The following is an 11517-nucleotide window of genomic DNA, read 5'->3' as shown; positions in this document are numbered from 1 at the left end:
CATCTAAATATGCATAATGTTTTTATAGGATTCGTGTCAGCTCTTGGAAACCGATTTCCTCTCAAACATTGAGAGGGTTAATCTAGAGATGCCGCAGAGTCATATAAATTGGGAAAGTAACTGAAGTCAGAATTCAATGCCTTGAAAACACTTTACACATTAAGCGCAGGTAAAAAAAGATAACTCCCTTGAATTATTATGAAGTGTCAGATGAAATCACATTGTCTGACAGTACTGTATGCTTAAACTGTATGTTCAAATTTCACCTGCTCCAGGCCTATAGAAGACAGGGTTTTTGGACACTGACTAAAACCACATATTTTAATCAGTAATTGCTAGGTTTAACAAAAAATATTTATTAGATTCTTAAACCACAACAATTCTCATTAACATGACATGAATTACATACAAAACTATTAAACAATGTCTACATCTCAAATCTAATTTTCAGAGTTTTCCAGGGAGTTAAACTATGCTTAGGGATGGCAAATACATTTACAAGAGTTTTCATGGGCCCACAACAGTGCTTTAAATGTGTATCAGTTAGAGCTCATTGTCTGTCTCAACACTGAACAAGACACTCTAAAATTGCGACACTACAACGACTCAGTTCACCAAAATGCGATCTTCACACAATCACCAGTCCCCCTCACTCTCACTGTATATACTTGTGTATAAACTGTATCTACTAGTAACCTGGGTTGGGCCAATCTGTCATATTTTAAGGGACCAGGAATATCTCCCAAAATTTAATTATTTATTATTATAGTTTTGTTAATCTTTCTCCTGGTGACACCACAATATAATGTTGATGTTTTGTTTTAAAACAGCCTGATGACGAGATTTGGCCTACTAGACTATAAAAACAAGCCATATTTCAGCAATGTGATGGTTATGCTTTGTTACTTATCAAAGTGTTACTATGTTAATGTTACAAGATTACAAAACAGTGCAGGGAACCTGCTGCTGCTGGGCTGTTAATATATTCTTTCTACACATTGAGGAGGGGCTAATGTCCTTCCTGTCTTGTGGTGGAGTCCTTACAGCGGTCAATTCCAAGATCATCATGTGAAGACCTTGACTTGTAACAAACAGCAATTAATTCAAGGTAAAATGACTGAATCCTTCAGTTTGGCATCATTTATAACCTTTGAATCCAATGATATTGATGGTGTTTCGATGCATAGCTCTTGACTGTATGGGCATCGGAGAAGAGAAGCGGAAGAGAAGTAAAAGAAGCAAAACAGGGAACATGATATATGCAGTGAGGCTCACAATTGCACACATTCATCAATGTAAAGGACAGATACCACACAGGCTTTGCAAATGTTCTATGGCTCATTCACCTTTCTTTTTTATTGTAATGCCTGTTTTCACCATCACGGTCTACCAGCATCTGGATTTCTGCTTCAGGGATATGACATTCTTCTTTGAGAAAGATTTGGTCATGCATGGATGATGCAGTGAGAAAATCCTGTCTCAGATATTGTTTAAAGATAGCCCATGAATGCTCAATTGAGTTGTTGACTGAGAAGGTGAAGACCTATATATAAATAAGATCAACAAACTGTTCATCAAACCACTTGGAGACCACACGTTTTGTGGACTGGGGCCTTGTCATTGTGAAGACATTTCAGGAAGAAGTGCGGCAAAATGGGATAAAGATGACCACTCAGTACTCAGTACTGAAGAAGATAAGAGAGATGCCTGGAAAGTGAGATAATAATACTATTTTCTTGTTTTTGTATGTTTTTGCAAACTGTGCAGTCTAGTGGCTTGAAGTAGGCTTTGTGCTCAAATATATATAAAGATGCTGCCTGTCCTTGGTCAGAAAGATAAGGGGCATGTATTTGGTAAGCTGGCTATACGCCCAGAACATGAAAAGAACTAACTGTTAACTAGTCTGCAACTTAGATATAATTGGCAGGTGTTGCTGTTTTATCATTTGTTTAGAATATGTCATAGTAACTCTTTGTGTTTTAAGGTATAAAGGACCATCTTCAGCTACTTATTTTTTAAAGGAACAAGTAATAGGTTTATTCCATGCTGAAAAAAAGAAGAAAGAGAACACAGCGTTTCGGCCGTGGAGCCTTAAGTCTGGTGATCACAAGCCAGACTTCCATATGCATATGAATAAAGGCATTTCTGCTTCACAGACACCTGAACTTTGTCATTTGTTTGACACTACAGTACCATTACATAGCGATGAGCACTGATCTTGGAGTAAATCAATGCATCCAAACCATGCCAGGAAATCACACACACCAAACATTACACCATCTCCGTGTCAAAGTTCATCACTGGTCATATATGGACTAAGGTTGGTGTACTTACAAGTATAGTTGCAGAACTATAGGACTAACAACAATAAAGAAACACTGAACTGCAGAAACACAAAAAATAGTGTCACTTGTTTTATTGTAATTGATGTGGCCACAGTCACAAATTCTGTTGATGCTGACGACACTAACTCGCACACTTACAAGAATATTATATTAAAACGAACTTTCAGCAAAGTACGTGATACTTCAAATTTAAAGCAAATCAAAGAGTGCATGTTTTTTAAGCAAGAAATGGTATAGAAATAAACCTTAAGATGTTTTAATGTAAAAAACAAAACTAACAAGTTTAAAAATATATACAGAACTGTAACAATTCTTCCATCAATTAGACTGTCCTATATCAGTTGACATGACGCTGCATATTTCACATAGTATCCTTTATAAATATGTAAGAAGCAAACTCCTTTATAAATATGTCAGACAGATTCTGATGTTCTCAGAGTAAAGGACTACAGTATTTCACAACACCAAATAAACAAAGACCATGCTGAATTTATATAATACGTACCCCCATTAAAAACCATCCATTTTGCAAATCCAAGCAGTGTGAAACAATGCATTCTTACTTGTGAAGACAGGAGGGTGTATAAGCTTACATAAGTGTCTGATGAGCTTACAGTATATTGAACATGTAAGAACAGTAAATTGCACCTGTTATTCCTTGCTGACATGAGGCAGAGCCAGATTCAGGCCGGACACAGATAATTATCCCCTCCTCTTCTGCACAGCCCAGATTTGTTTTCTTCTCAGACTGTTTTACATTAAACAGATATAAATCACTTCTCAGATATGTTTTACGGAGCACAGGAAAAGTAATGAGATGTTCAAAAGTATGTCTTTTCTAATAACGGCCATGCACTCTGAGGACCAATGGTCGACTTAGTTTCTTCCCCCGCGTTTAAGAAATCATAGTGTTATTAGATATGGAACTGGAGAAGATTATAAAACTATAGATTGTTAACGAGCTTCATTGAGAGTGTGGGTGTCAGGGCAGGTGTGTCAGTGACACAGACAGGTCACTCAGCTGTAGTTGTCACCATGGGATCCTGCAGTGGCTGCACACAGTGGAGAGTCTAAGGAGACAGGGGCAGGGAGCTGCCTTCACAGATCCTGAGGGTGTTTCTTCCACATCCTTTATCATTCCAATTCATAAGCCTTTCAGCACCTGAGGTAGCCAAACAGTTTTCATTTCCACCACCGTTAGGTTCACCACTATTCCAGTACCTGAAACAACACAACAGTTCGTCTTTAACTTAAACACTCACTTAGCTCATCAGCTTCACAGAGGAAACACTGACATACTGTTCTTGAAAACCTGTTACCTTTCCCTCAGTACAGCTGCGGTACTGCTGGAGCCATTGCTGTCCTTCACCTGTCAGAAGCAGCAATGTCTTCACTACATTCAAATGCTCACAATCTGCTCAGTCATATCCAGTGTCTACTTCGTTCTTTTAATGCATCTGTAACTCTGTAGTCAGTACTGTATATGTGTGTCTAAGGTCTACTCCACCACCTAAACAAAGCTCAAAACCTCAGATATTTTATTTCTTCTTTCTAGCTTTCAGTGTGGGGTTACCCTTTCATCTTTCATTAACAGTCTGTTTGGACAGGTGCAGGTTAAAATCAGTATCTTCATTGATCTTACCTTACAGTTAGTTGAGTGTCATCCACCCAGATCCAGGTTCCTTCTACAACTACATCAGTCATTCCCATCCAGTATTGAAGTCCTTGTGTACGATTACTGATGAACTCCTGAGCACAAAACAGAAAGACACACCTCTAGTCTCCCTGTTGAACAAGTGCCCCCAAACACACAACCACTCCAGTGCTCTGTGAAACTGAAGACAGGCAGAATTGGCACCACTGGGCTCCGTGACTGACCTCACAGTAGATAAGCAGGTTTGTCTGCTCGCGAGCACTGACATTTTACACAACAAGACTGTATGCTGTTTCATTCCAGAGAAAAAAGGAATAATAGAACAGCTACTCTAAGATACAATGCCTTCATAATGACAATTATGAAGACAAAACTGCTGTCATGTTTTAGGGGATCACATTAGATTTCGTATGGCAGACATAGCAGAAGTGTTGATAGAGTGATACCATGGGGATTGTGGACACCACACTGGTTCACCCCTCTAGACACACCCCTCATAGTCTGTTCTCTCAATCTACAACTTTCCAAGACTCTGAGACTGACAGCCTCCCACTCACAAATGCATCTGTCCTTTTCATGGTGTCCTCTGAGACTTTCCTGAGGCTTACTCTCATCACTGAGCCCTTTGCTCATGGTTTCCTGGTCTCAACAAACCTTACCTCTAATTCTTTCAGGAAGTAGCAGTGGAAGACCCTTGACTCAGTCATTCCTGTTGGGCTGGATCTGAACAACTGCCTTCTATATCTTACCAGCAGGCTGAGAAGGAAACACTTATGATCTTATGATCACTCCCTCAGCTGAATCTCCTTAACAACCAAACACTCTCCAGCTGTGGTGGCATACTAATGCTATCTATCGAGAGCTCCACCTACCTGCCAAACACAGCCCATATGATACCACAATAGGCTGTGTGAATATTTATTTTAAATTTTATGACTATAGGAGTTCAGTTTTACCTTTCCTTATACTGTAAAAACAGTGGCATAAGTATGGAGAAAAATATTTTCATGAGTAAATACCAAAGACTAAATTCAGAATAAAGGTAAAGGATCAGTTTCTGTCCACTTGTCATTTAATTTTTGTATTGTAATTTTCATTTTGCAACAAAGTAGCAGAGAAGTAACACGCAGCCCCCTACCTGTTCACTACTACTGTTTATAACCACCAGATCAGCTCCAAGCTTCCTGCAGGCAGTGCGACTGTCATTCCAGCTGAGATTATCAGTAGAGAAGTAGTAACACTTGGTGCTGAAGAGCTCCCAGCCCCAAGGACAAGGTCTACACTCTTCCTCTGGTGAGTAAGAACAGACAACAGCTCATATCAGTTCATGTCTCTCTCCAGCACGGTGCATCCACCCAGCACATCTCTTCAATGTGTAGACTTCCAAACTGAACTTTCTACTTCACAGAGGCTCAGGAAGACCCAGTCATCAACATAACATTCTGAACAGGGAAATAGCCCAAACAGTCCATCAGAATCCTTACAGACAGAATGGGATTAAGGGATCAGACAACTCACCTAGTGTGCTTTGGTTTGAGACATTGCAGTACCGATCCACCGGAAAGTGCTTTCTCAACTTAGTGATCACAGATGTGAGATTTTTTCTTTCTTCCTGTAACTTCACGTTGCTTACAGACAGATTAGTGTTGTTTGTAGTCAGATTCCTGAAGTCCACCAGTAACTTGTCGTGGGCTGCAGTCAGGTTGCTGAAGTTCACCTGTAACCTGTCACAGACTGCAGTCAGGTTGCTGTAGTTTACTCTCAGGTGATCCAGTTCATCCTTTAACTGAGAAATGTTCTGAGTTTTGCCAATACCTGTGGAGTGAATTATTTACTGTACTTTAAAACACAAAAACCTTTCTCACAGAGCTGCAATGTTTTGTTTCCTTCACTGCACTCTGTAGTGAGTCACCATCTCTGATAATTCCCTTTTTGAGCATCTTGATAAACGAGACAAAATCTGTTTCATGGGTCACAAGCCTTTCTCATGTACAGTAGTCACCATCTCACACCTTATCACCTTCTGGTTATCAGAGGTATGTCTTTCTGGTTCGACCTATTACTGAATATTAGAATATGCGGTGAGGGTGACACTGTAATGCAGAAAAGGAATAACTTTGAATGTACAGACAGGACTATTTCTAAACCAAACCATAACTACTGACCAATAAATTTTTAAAAAAAGGGTAGGACAATCTACATAGCAGCTGGTCAGTTCTGGCACAAGCACACAGAGTACTGCATTTCCTTTGTTCCCTCCCCCTGCCCTTCCCAAAATCTCTTCCCCGGGGTGAAATGGCTACATTATGATTCCTAGTGAACATCTAAAAAGGTATCGAAGTCTGCAATTTAACTCTACTTAATTCTCCATATTGTACTTTAGCCCAGAACTGCTGATTCTATTAACATACTATGCTATTACTATGCAACAAGTAATAGGTTTATTTCATGCTGGAAAGAGAAGAAAGTCAACAACTTTTACTATTACTAATACTATTAACATAGTACTGTATTAACGCATCATGATATTAAGACAAGAAACATAACACAGCAAAAGCACAATACTCAGACTAATCTGTGATCCCAGAGCATACAGGATGTATTTGAAAGTTAGGAACCAATAAATGATTCTTACCTGTGCAAGATCACAATACCCTACATGTCTAAACTATACTCAGTCATACTGCAACTAATTGCACACTGTTATACTCACAGTAGACAGTCAGGGCTATGAGGGCAATCAGTAGCGCAGCACACAGGAGCCCCAGACACACTGCAGGAAGTCTGTAGGGAGGAGGACGGCTGGGCCTAACTTTCACTGTGAACGGAAGATCAAGAGAAATGCTATCTGGTCATAAGTGGAGTTCCACAAGGCTCAGTACTGGAACCACTGGGGTTTCTTCATTGAAATGGAGTGCCAACTGCAAATCTGGTAAACTTACACATACAATGCCAACACTAAGGTATGTGGCTGGTTCAATCCTATTTATTGTAATGTAAAAAAAAACTGCTACAGAAACTAAGATTACATATGATACCATACTGGTAGCCACTACACTATAAATCAGAAAGCATAAAGTCATTTAGGATGACAGGCCAGGAGATGTTGCTATAGTTGTGGTTGCCAGTGTCCAAAACTCTTCTTGGAATGTGGAATTGGAACATGAGATACACGACTTCTCAGATCAGTGAGAAAACACTAGAATAGGTAGGTGATGCATTATAATGTCACAGGGCAAATCTTTAACACAACTGAAGTCTCTCTGCTCAGACAATAGAGGCACAGATCATTCACAGTCTCAACACTGCATGGCATCATTTATTATTTAACAGGTGAAAAAGATTTAAGACTGAAACTACCTTTTCCAAAGACTTTGAGATGAGTTATCATGAGGCTACGTGAGCAAAACATCAATCACACCCAGCTCACAGCTCTGCTTGTCTGATGAGCAAACAGTTTCTGTTTCATCATTAAAAACAAGATGTACTGTATGACTGACCAGGTGCTTCAGGAGGAGGTGCTGTCTGGGCTGGGGGAGATCCAGCTGTCTTCACATCTTCAGTGGTTCTCTCATCCTGTTTCACTGACCGAGAGAGAACCTGGGGTTTAAAACACTCATACCTTTGGTGGGAGATATTTAGGAATCTGTTTGGCAAAAGATATCTCTACATTATCAGCAATTAATTATGGACCCCTTATAGTTAAAATTAAAGCAGAATCTAACCCCCTTTATAAGTTGTAGTTCTAGAATTAGAATCGGTAAAAATGAACGTGTAACCATATTTACTCTTATAACAAGATCGCCTCATATAAGTCTCTTCAAAACAATTTTCAGAATCAGATAAAATGATTTCTTCATTTACGTGGCAGGGGAGAAAAGCAAGAATAAGATTCAAAACATTGCAACTTTCAAAAGATAAAGGAGGAAAGGCATTACCAATTTGAAAGTTTACTAATATGCATCTCAAATTAAATACTTGATTAATTCCTGTAACTCAGATTATCAAGACAGGTGGAAAGACATTGAATCATCCCTTATGAGTAACCCCCTAATTCAGGCATTGTTAAGTAATAACTTAGATAAGTCATTGATAAATACTTTATCGATGGATGAAGCTCCAACTAAAGATGTGGAATTCAGTTATAAAAGAACATCACTTAAATGATGCAGCAAAGGTACTCAGATGGTGTTCTTATGATATGGAGTTCAAACAGAATGAATAATAGATTGAAAGTTTGGATAGCAAAAGGACTAAGCACACTACTTTGTACTATAACATAAAAAACAGTTAGAAAGCTTTCAGTTTTCAGATCCCTGGTGACGCTCAAAACTGCATTTAAAGAACTCTCTTAGCTTAGATTAATGTTGAACTTGGTTCTAAATGTGTACGATGTTTATAAATCTAGTGTTGCAATTTGACTGTTCTGTTATAGAAGAACCTAGAGCTTAACACAGACATCACTGGCCAACACCATTGTTCACTTCCTGTAAAAACTCTTCTCCTGGCTGGACAGCGACAGTAAAACTATCCTGCTGTGGAAACAAGTAAGGACGTCTGACAAAGGTTTGGACTTGGTTGGACTTCCAGCGCACACAGTGTTGCATGACCTTTCTCAATATTTTAATATGAAATAAGTTTGTCATGGTTATTACAGCAGGTTCCCTTTGCTCTAATCCAGTCCATATGCTAAAGGGAAATAACTCAGAAACTGGAACTGGCATCTTCTCCCCTGAGGGCCATCACCATAGCAACATGCATAATGCTTTGGGAAAACACACAGTGGTCAATGTGTTTTAAACTACTGTACACTATGCAAAGTTGAAAACTACTGAGCACAAAAGTTGTAATGCTCAGAAAGGTACCTTGAAGAGATACACATCTATTGGCTAAAACTACACTACTAAAAACAGGCTAGTTATTATTAAAAACAACTACCAATAAAGAAATTGCCCAATTCAAATTGGAATGCAGAAAAGAATATTAAACTGTACTGTATGGAAGTCACACTCACCTGACAGCTCTGCTTGTCTGACAAGGAAACAGCTTCTATTTGATTGTAAGACAAAGACCTATGACTGACCTGGTGGACCAGGAGGAGGCGTTGTCTGAGCTGATGGAGATCTTGTGGTCTTGACCACTTCATAGGTCACCTCTTCCTGTTTCACTGACGGAGACAGAACCAGGGATTTAACACACAGACTCATTCCATCTCTTGTCACCTGTCACCGTCTGAAAAATCTGAAGGTCTGTTGGGATCTCAAACTGCAACAATCATGCTTTCTACTCATTGCTTTGGAGAGATCTAACACAGCCCAAATGTCAAATGTGTTGTGAATCCTTCTCTAGTAATTGAGACACATGTGCTGTGTTACTCTCAAGGGCCTCTCGTTTGTAAAATATTACCATCTGTGAGCCTAGTAGATGCTGAAAGGTCAGCTCTTGGATTGATGACCTTGATATTACAGTTATATATTGAGAGATATATATTGATACAGTTGATATTACAAACATTCCTTTGTGGGTTTTCCCCAAATTCAAAAGCCTCCAGTATATTCAGAATGCACTATTCCTCACAATCTCAATCCCAATGTCACAGATTACCTTTAAAATGGACCGTCAATTTTGAAATGTGCTTTTTAACACTTTTACACATTCCTAGAACTTGGGTTCTACTTGCTATTGACATGGTGGTGTACAGACATTTGGTCAAACCATTCAATCAACATCGCTCCACTCTGGGCAACAGTCTCCTCTGATAACAAACCCTGACTTCTCTAAGATTTTATAATGGTATGGCTGCAGGAAAGCACACTTATGCATTTAGAGAAGAGGATCTCAGTATGCAAATGCCATTGGTCATTCCTGTAAAGACTCAACCCACATATGAAGTTGTATGACCTTTTACAAATGTCCTTTTCAATAGGAAATAAAGCAGTGTGAATGCTTATTACACAGCAAGTTCCTTCCACAAAAGGGAAATTACTGATAGGAAGTCATGGTCTTCTCTTCCCTTAAGGGCCAGCACCATAGTAATGTGCATACATCTCTTTTAAAAAAAACACCCTGTACATTATGCAGGTTTGAAGATTACAAAGAACACAAGTTGCAGTGATCAGAGAGGCACTCAGAAAACACAACTGAGTAAAGCTCCACTCTGCTACAAGAGTGATCATCTGCTAAGTGATTTTTCACTGATTTGTAAAAATAACTATGATTATATAGTATAATATATAATTTCAAATGAGTCCCTGACAATTGTTTTATATGGGTTGACAAGTGTCTTTGCCAACATTGAGCAGAAGGTGACAAATCTCCACTGATATGACAAGCCTGGGATGAGCATCTCCTTCAGTTTGTTAAGGTCTCCACCCCGTTCAGCCATCATCTTATTCCTGGTGAGGGTTGCACCAATCTAGAGCTTATCCCAAAAAAGTAGGGTGAGCATGGGGGATTACAGCCTGCATGGCATGCCAGTTAGTTGCAGGGTGAACACACACAGGAACAATTTAGAGTTACTTGTTAGTCTAGGCAGCATGTCTCTAGGAGAAAGGAATAGGCAAGGGCATAGCCCAATGCCAGTTAAACTCCACAGCCTCCACAGACAAAAAAAACAGAGTTCAGCATGTGAGCACTGCCCAGAGCATTTGACAGGATAATACAGATCTTACAGCAGGTAAACGCGCCCAGCAACAGGATAACACAGATCCTACAACACATGAAAACTAACGAGAGAGAGGATAATACAGTCACTTAACACCACACACAAAGAAGGTGATACAGACCATACAGAGTGAAGAGGTTTACAAAATGGTTTAACTGCCTTGAGACTCACCAGATGTTCCAGCACTGGGGCTTTTAGAAAAGTCCACAGTGGAATAGCAAACTTCCTCCGACATTAAGACTGATCCAGATACACGCACCAACAACAGAACCAAAGAAACCAAGCGATACAGACAGATGTGCCAACTCGTCTTCTGACTGATCAGAAAGGACTGACTTAGAGGTACATACAGAAATAGGAACAGGAAGAGAGAAAGAATGGTAGTGTTCTATTTATCTGGTTTACTCACAGTTATAGCCATTTCCTTTCTATACGTACATCACCAGCTTCTCCTTTTTGGCAAAGCTATTATTTAAGACCAAAAACAGAAATAGTGTCACATGAGAACAACCCACACATAGATACCTGGCAACAGGTGTGATAGACAGTCCCTATAATATATACATACAATAAATCACATGTAAATCCCTAGGATATAGCTCTGATGGGCTAAAGCCATTAAGACATCTGATGTCATCAAATATCAGATTCAGAAAATGAAAAAGCTCAAACAAGAACTCTTGTAACTCTGAGCAGACATGGGTATTTTTAACTGATGTATTTGTTATACATTTCTGTACAATTTACTTTAAAACAACAGCATCAGGGAGCATTGCAGATTTAGACACCCTTTTGCTTAGGACAGTGATCTGAAACACAGAGGACCAATGTCAAGTATTACAGCAGACAAAAAA

At 39.3% G+C, this 11517-nt stretch overlaps 1 protein-coding gene across 1 annotated transcript; it reads right to left on the bottom strand.

Moving 5' to 3' along the window:
- Positions 1-2401: 2401 nt before the first annotated feature.
- On the bottom strand, positions 2402-11074 carry LOC148640812 (uncharacterized). Its single transcript, XM_088619033.1, has 8 exons — positions 10835-11074; positions 9083-9166; positions 7500-7583; positions 6713-6817; positions 5518-5814; positions 5138-5289; positions 3988-4094; positions 2402-3566 (listed from the first exon to the last, which is right to left on the bottom strand). Exons 1-8 carry the CDS (start codon positions 10896-10898, stop codon positions 3416-3418), a joined length of 1044 nt encoding a protein of 347 aa, XP_088475159.1. The 5' UTR covers positions 10899-11074; the 3' UTR covers positions 2402-3415.
- Positions 11075-11517: the final 443 nt, after the last annotated feature.

This window comes from Lepisosteus platostomus, chromosome 25 (genome assembly GCF_059453375.1).
Source record: "Lepisosteus platostomus isolate fLepPlt1 chromosome 25, fLepPlt1.hap1, whole genome shotgun sequence".
NCBI lineage: Eukaryota > Metazoa > Chordata > Actinopteri > Semionotiformes > Lepisosteidae > Lepisosteus > Lepisosteus platostomus.
Note: the sequence above shows the minus strand (reverse complement) of the source record. Positions and strands in the feature narration are given on the sequence as shown.

Bases quoted from the DNA above. Each gene is read 5' to 3' on its own strand.
- LOC148640812 (XM_088619033.1), bottom strand. From the start codon at position 10,898: ATGTCGGAGGAAGTTTGCTATTCCACTGTGGACTTTTCTAAAAGCCCC. The intron at 6,818-7,499 runs GTCAGTCATACA...TTCCGTTCACAG, and splicing joins ACCTCCTCCTGAAGCACCTG to TGAAAGTTAGGCCCAGCCGT. The intron at 3,567-3,987 runs GTAAGATCAATG...GTGTTGTTTCAG, and splicing joins GACACTCAACTAACTGTAAG to GTACTGGAATAGTGGTGAAC.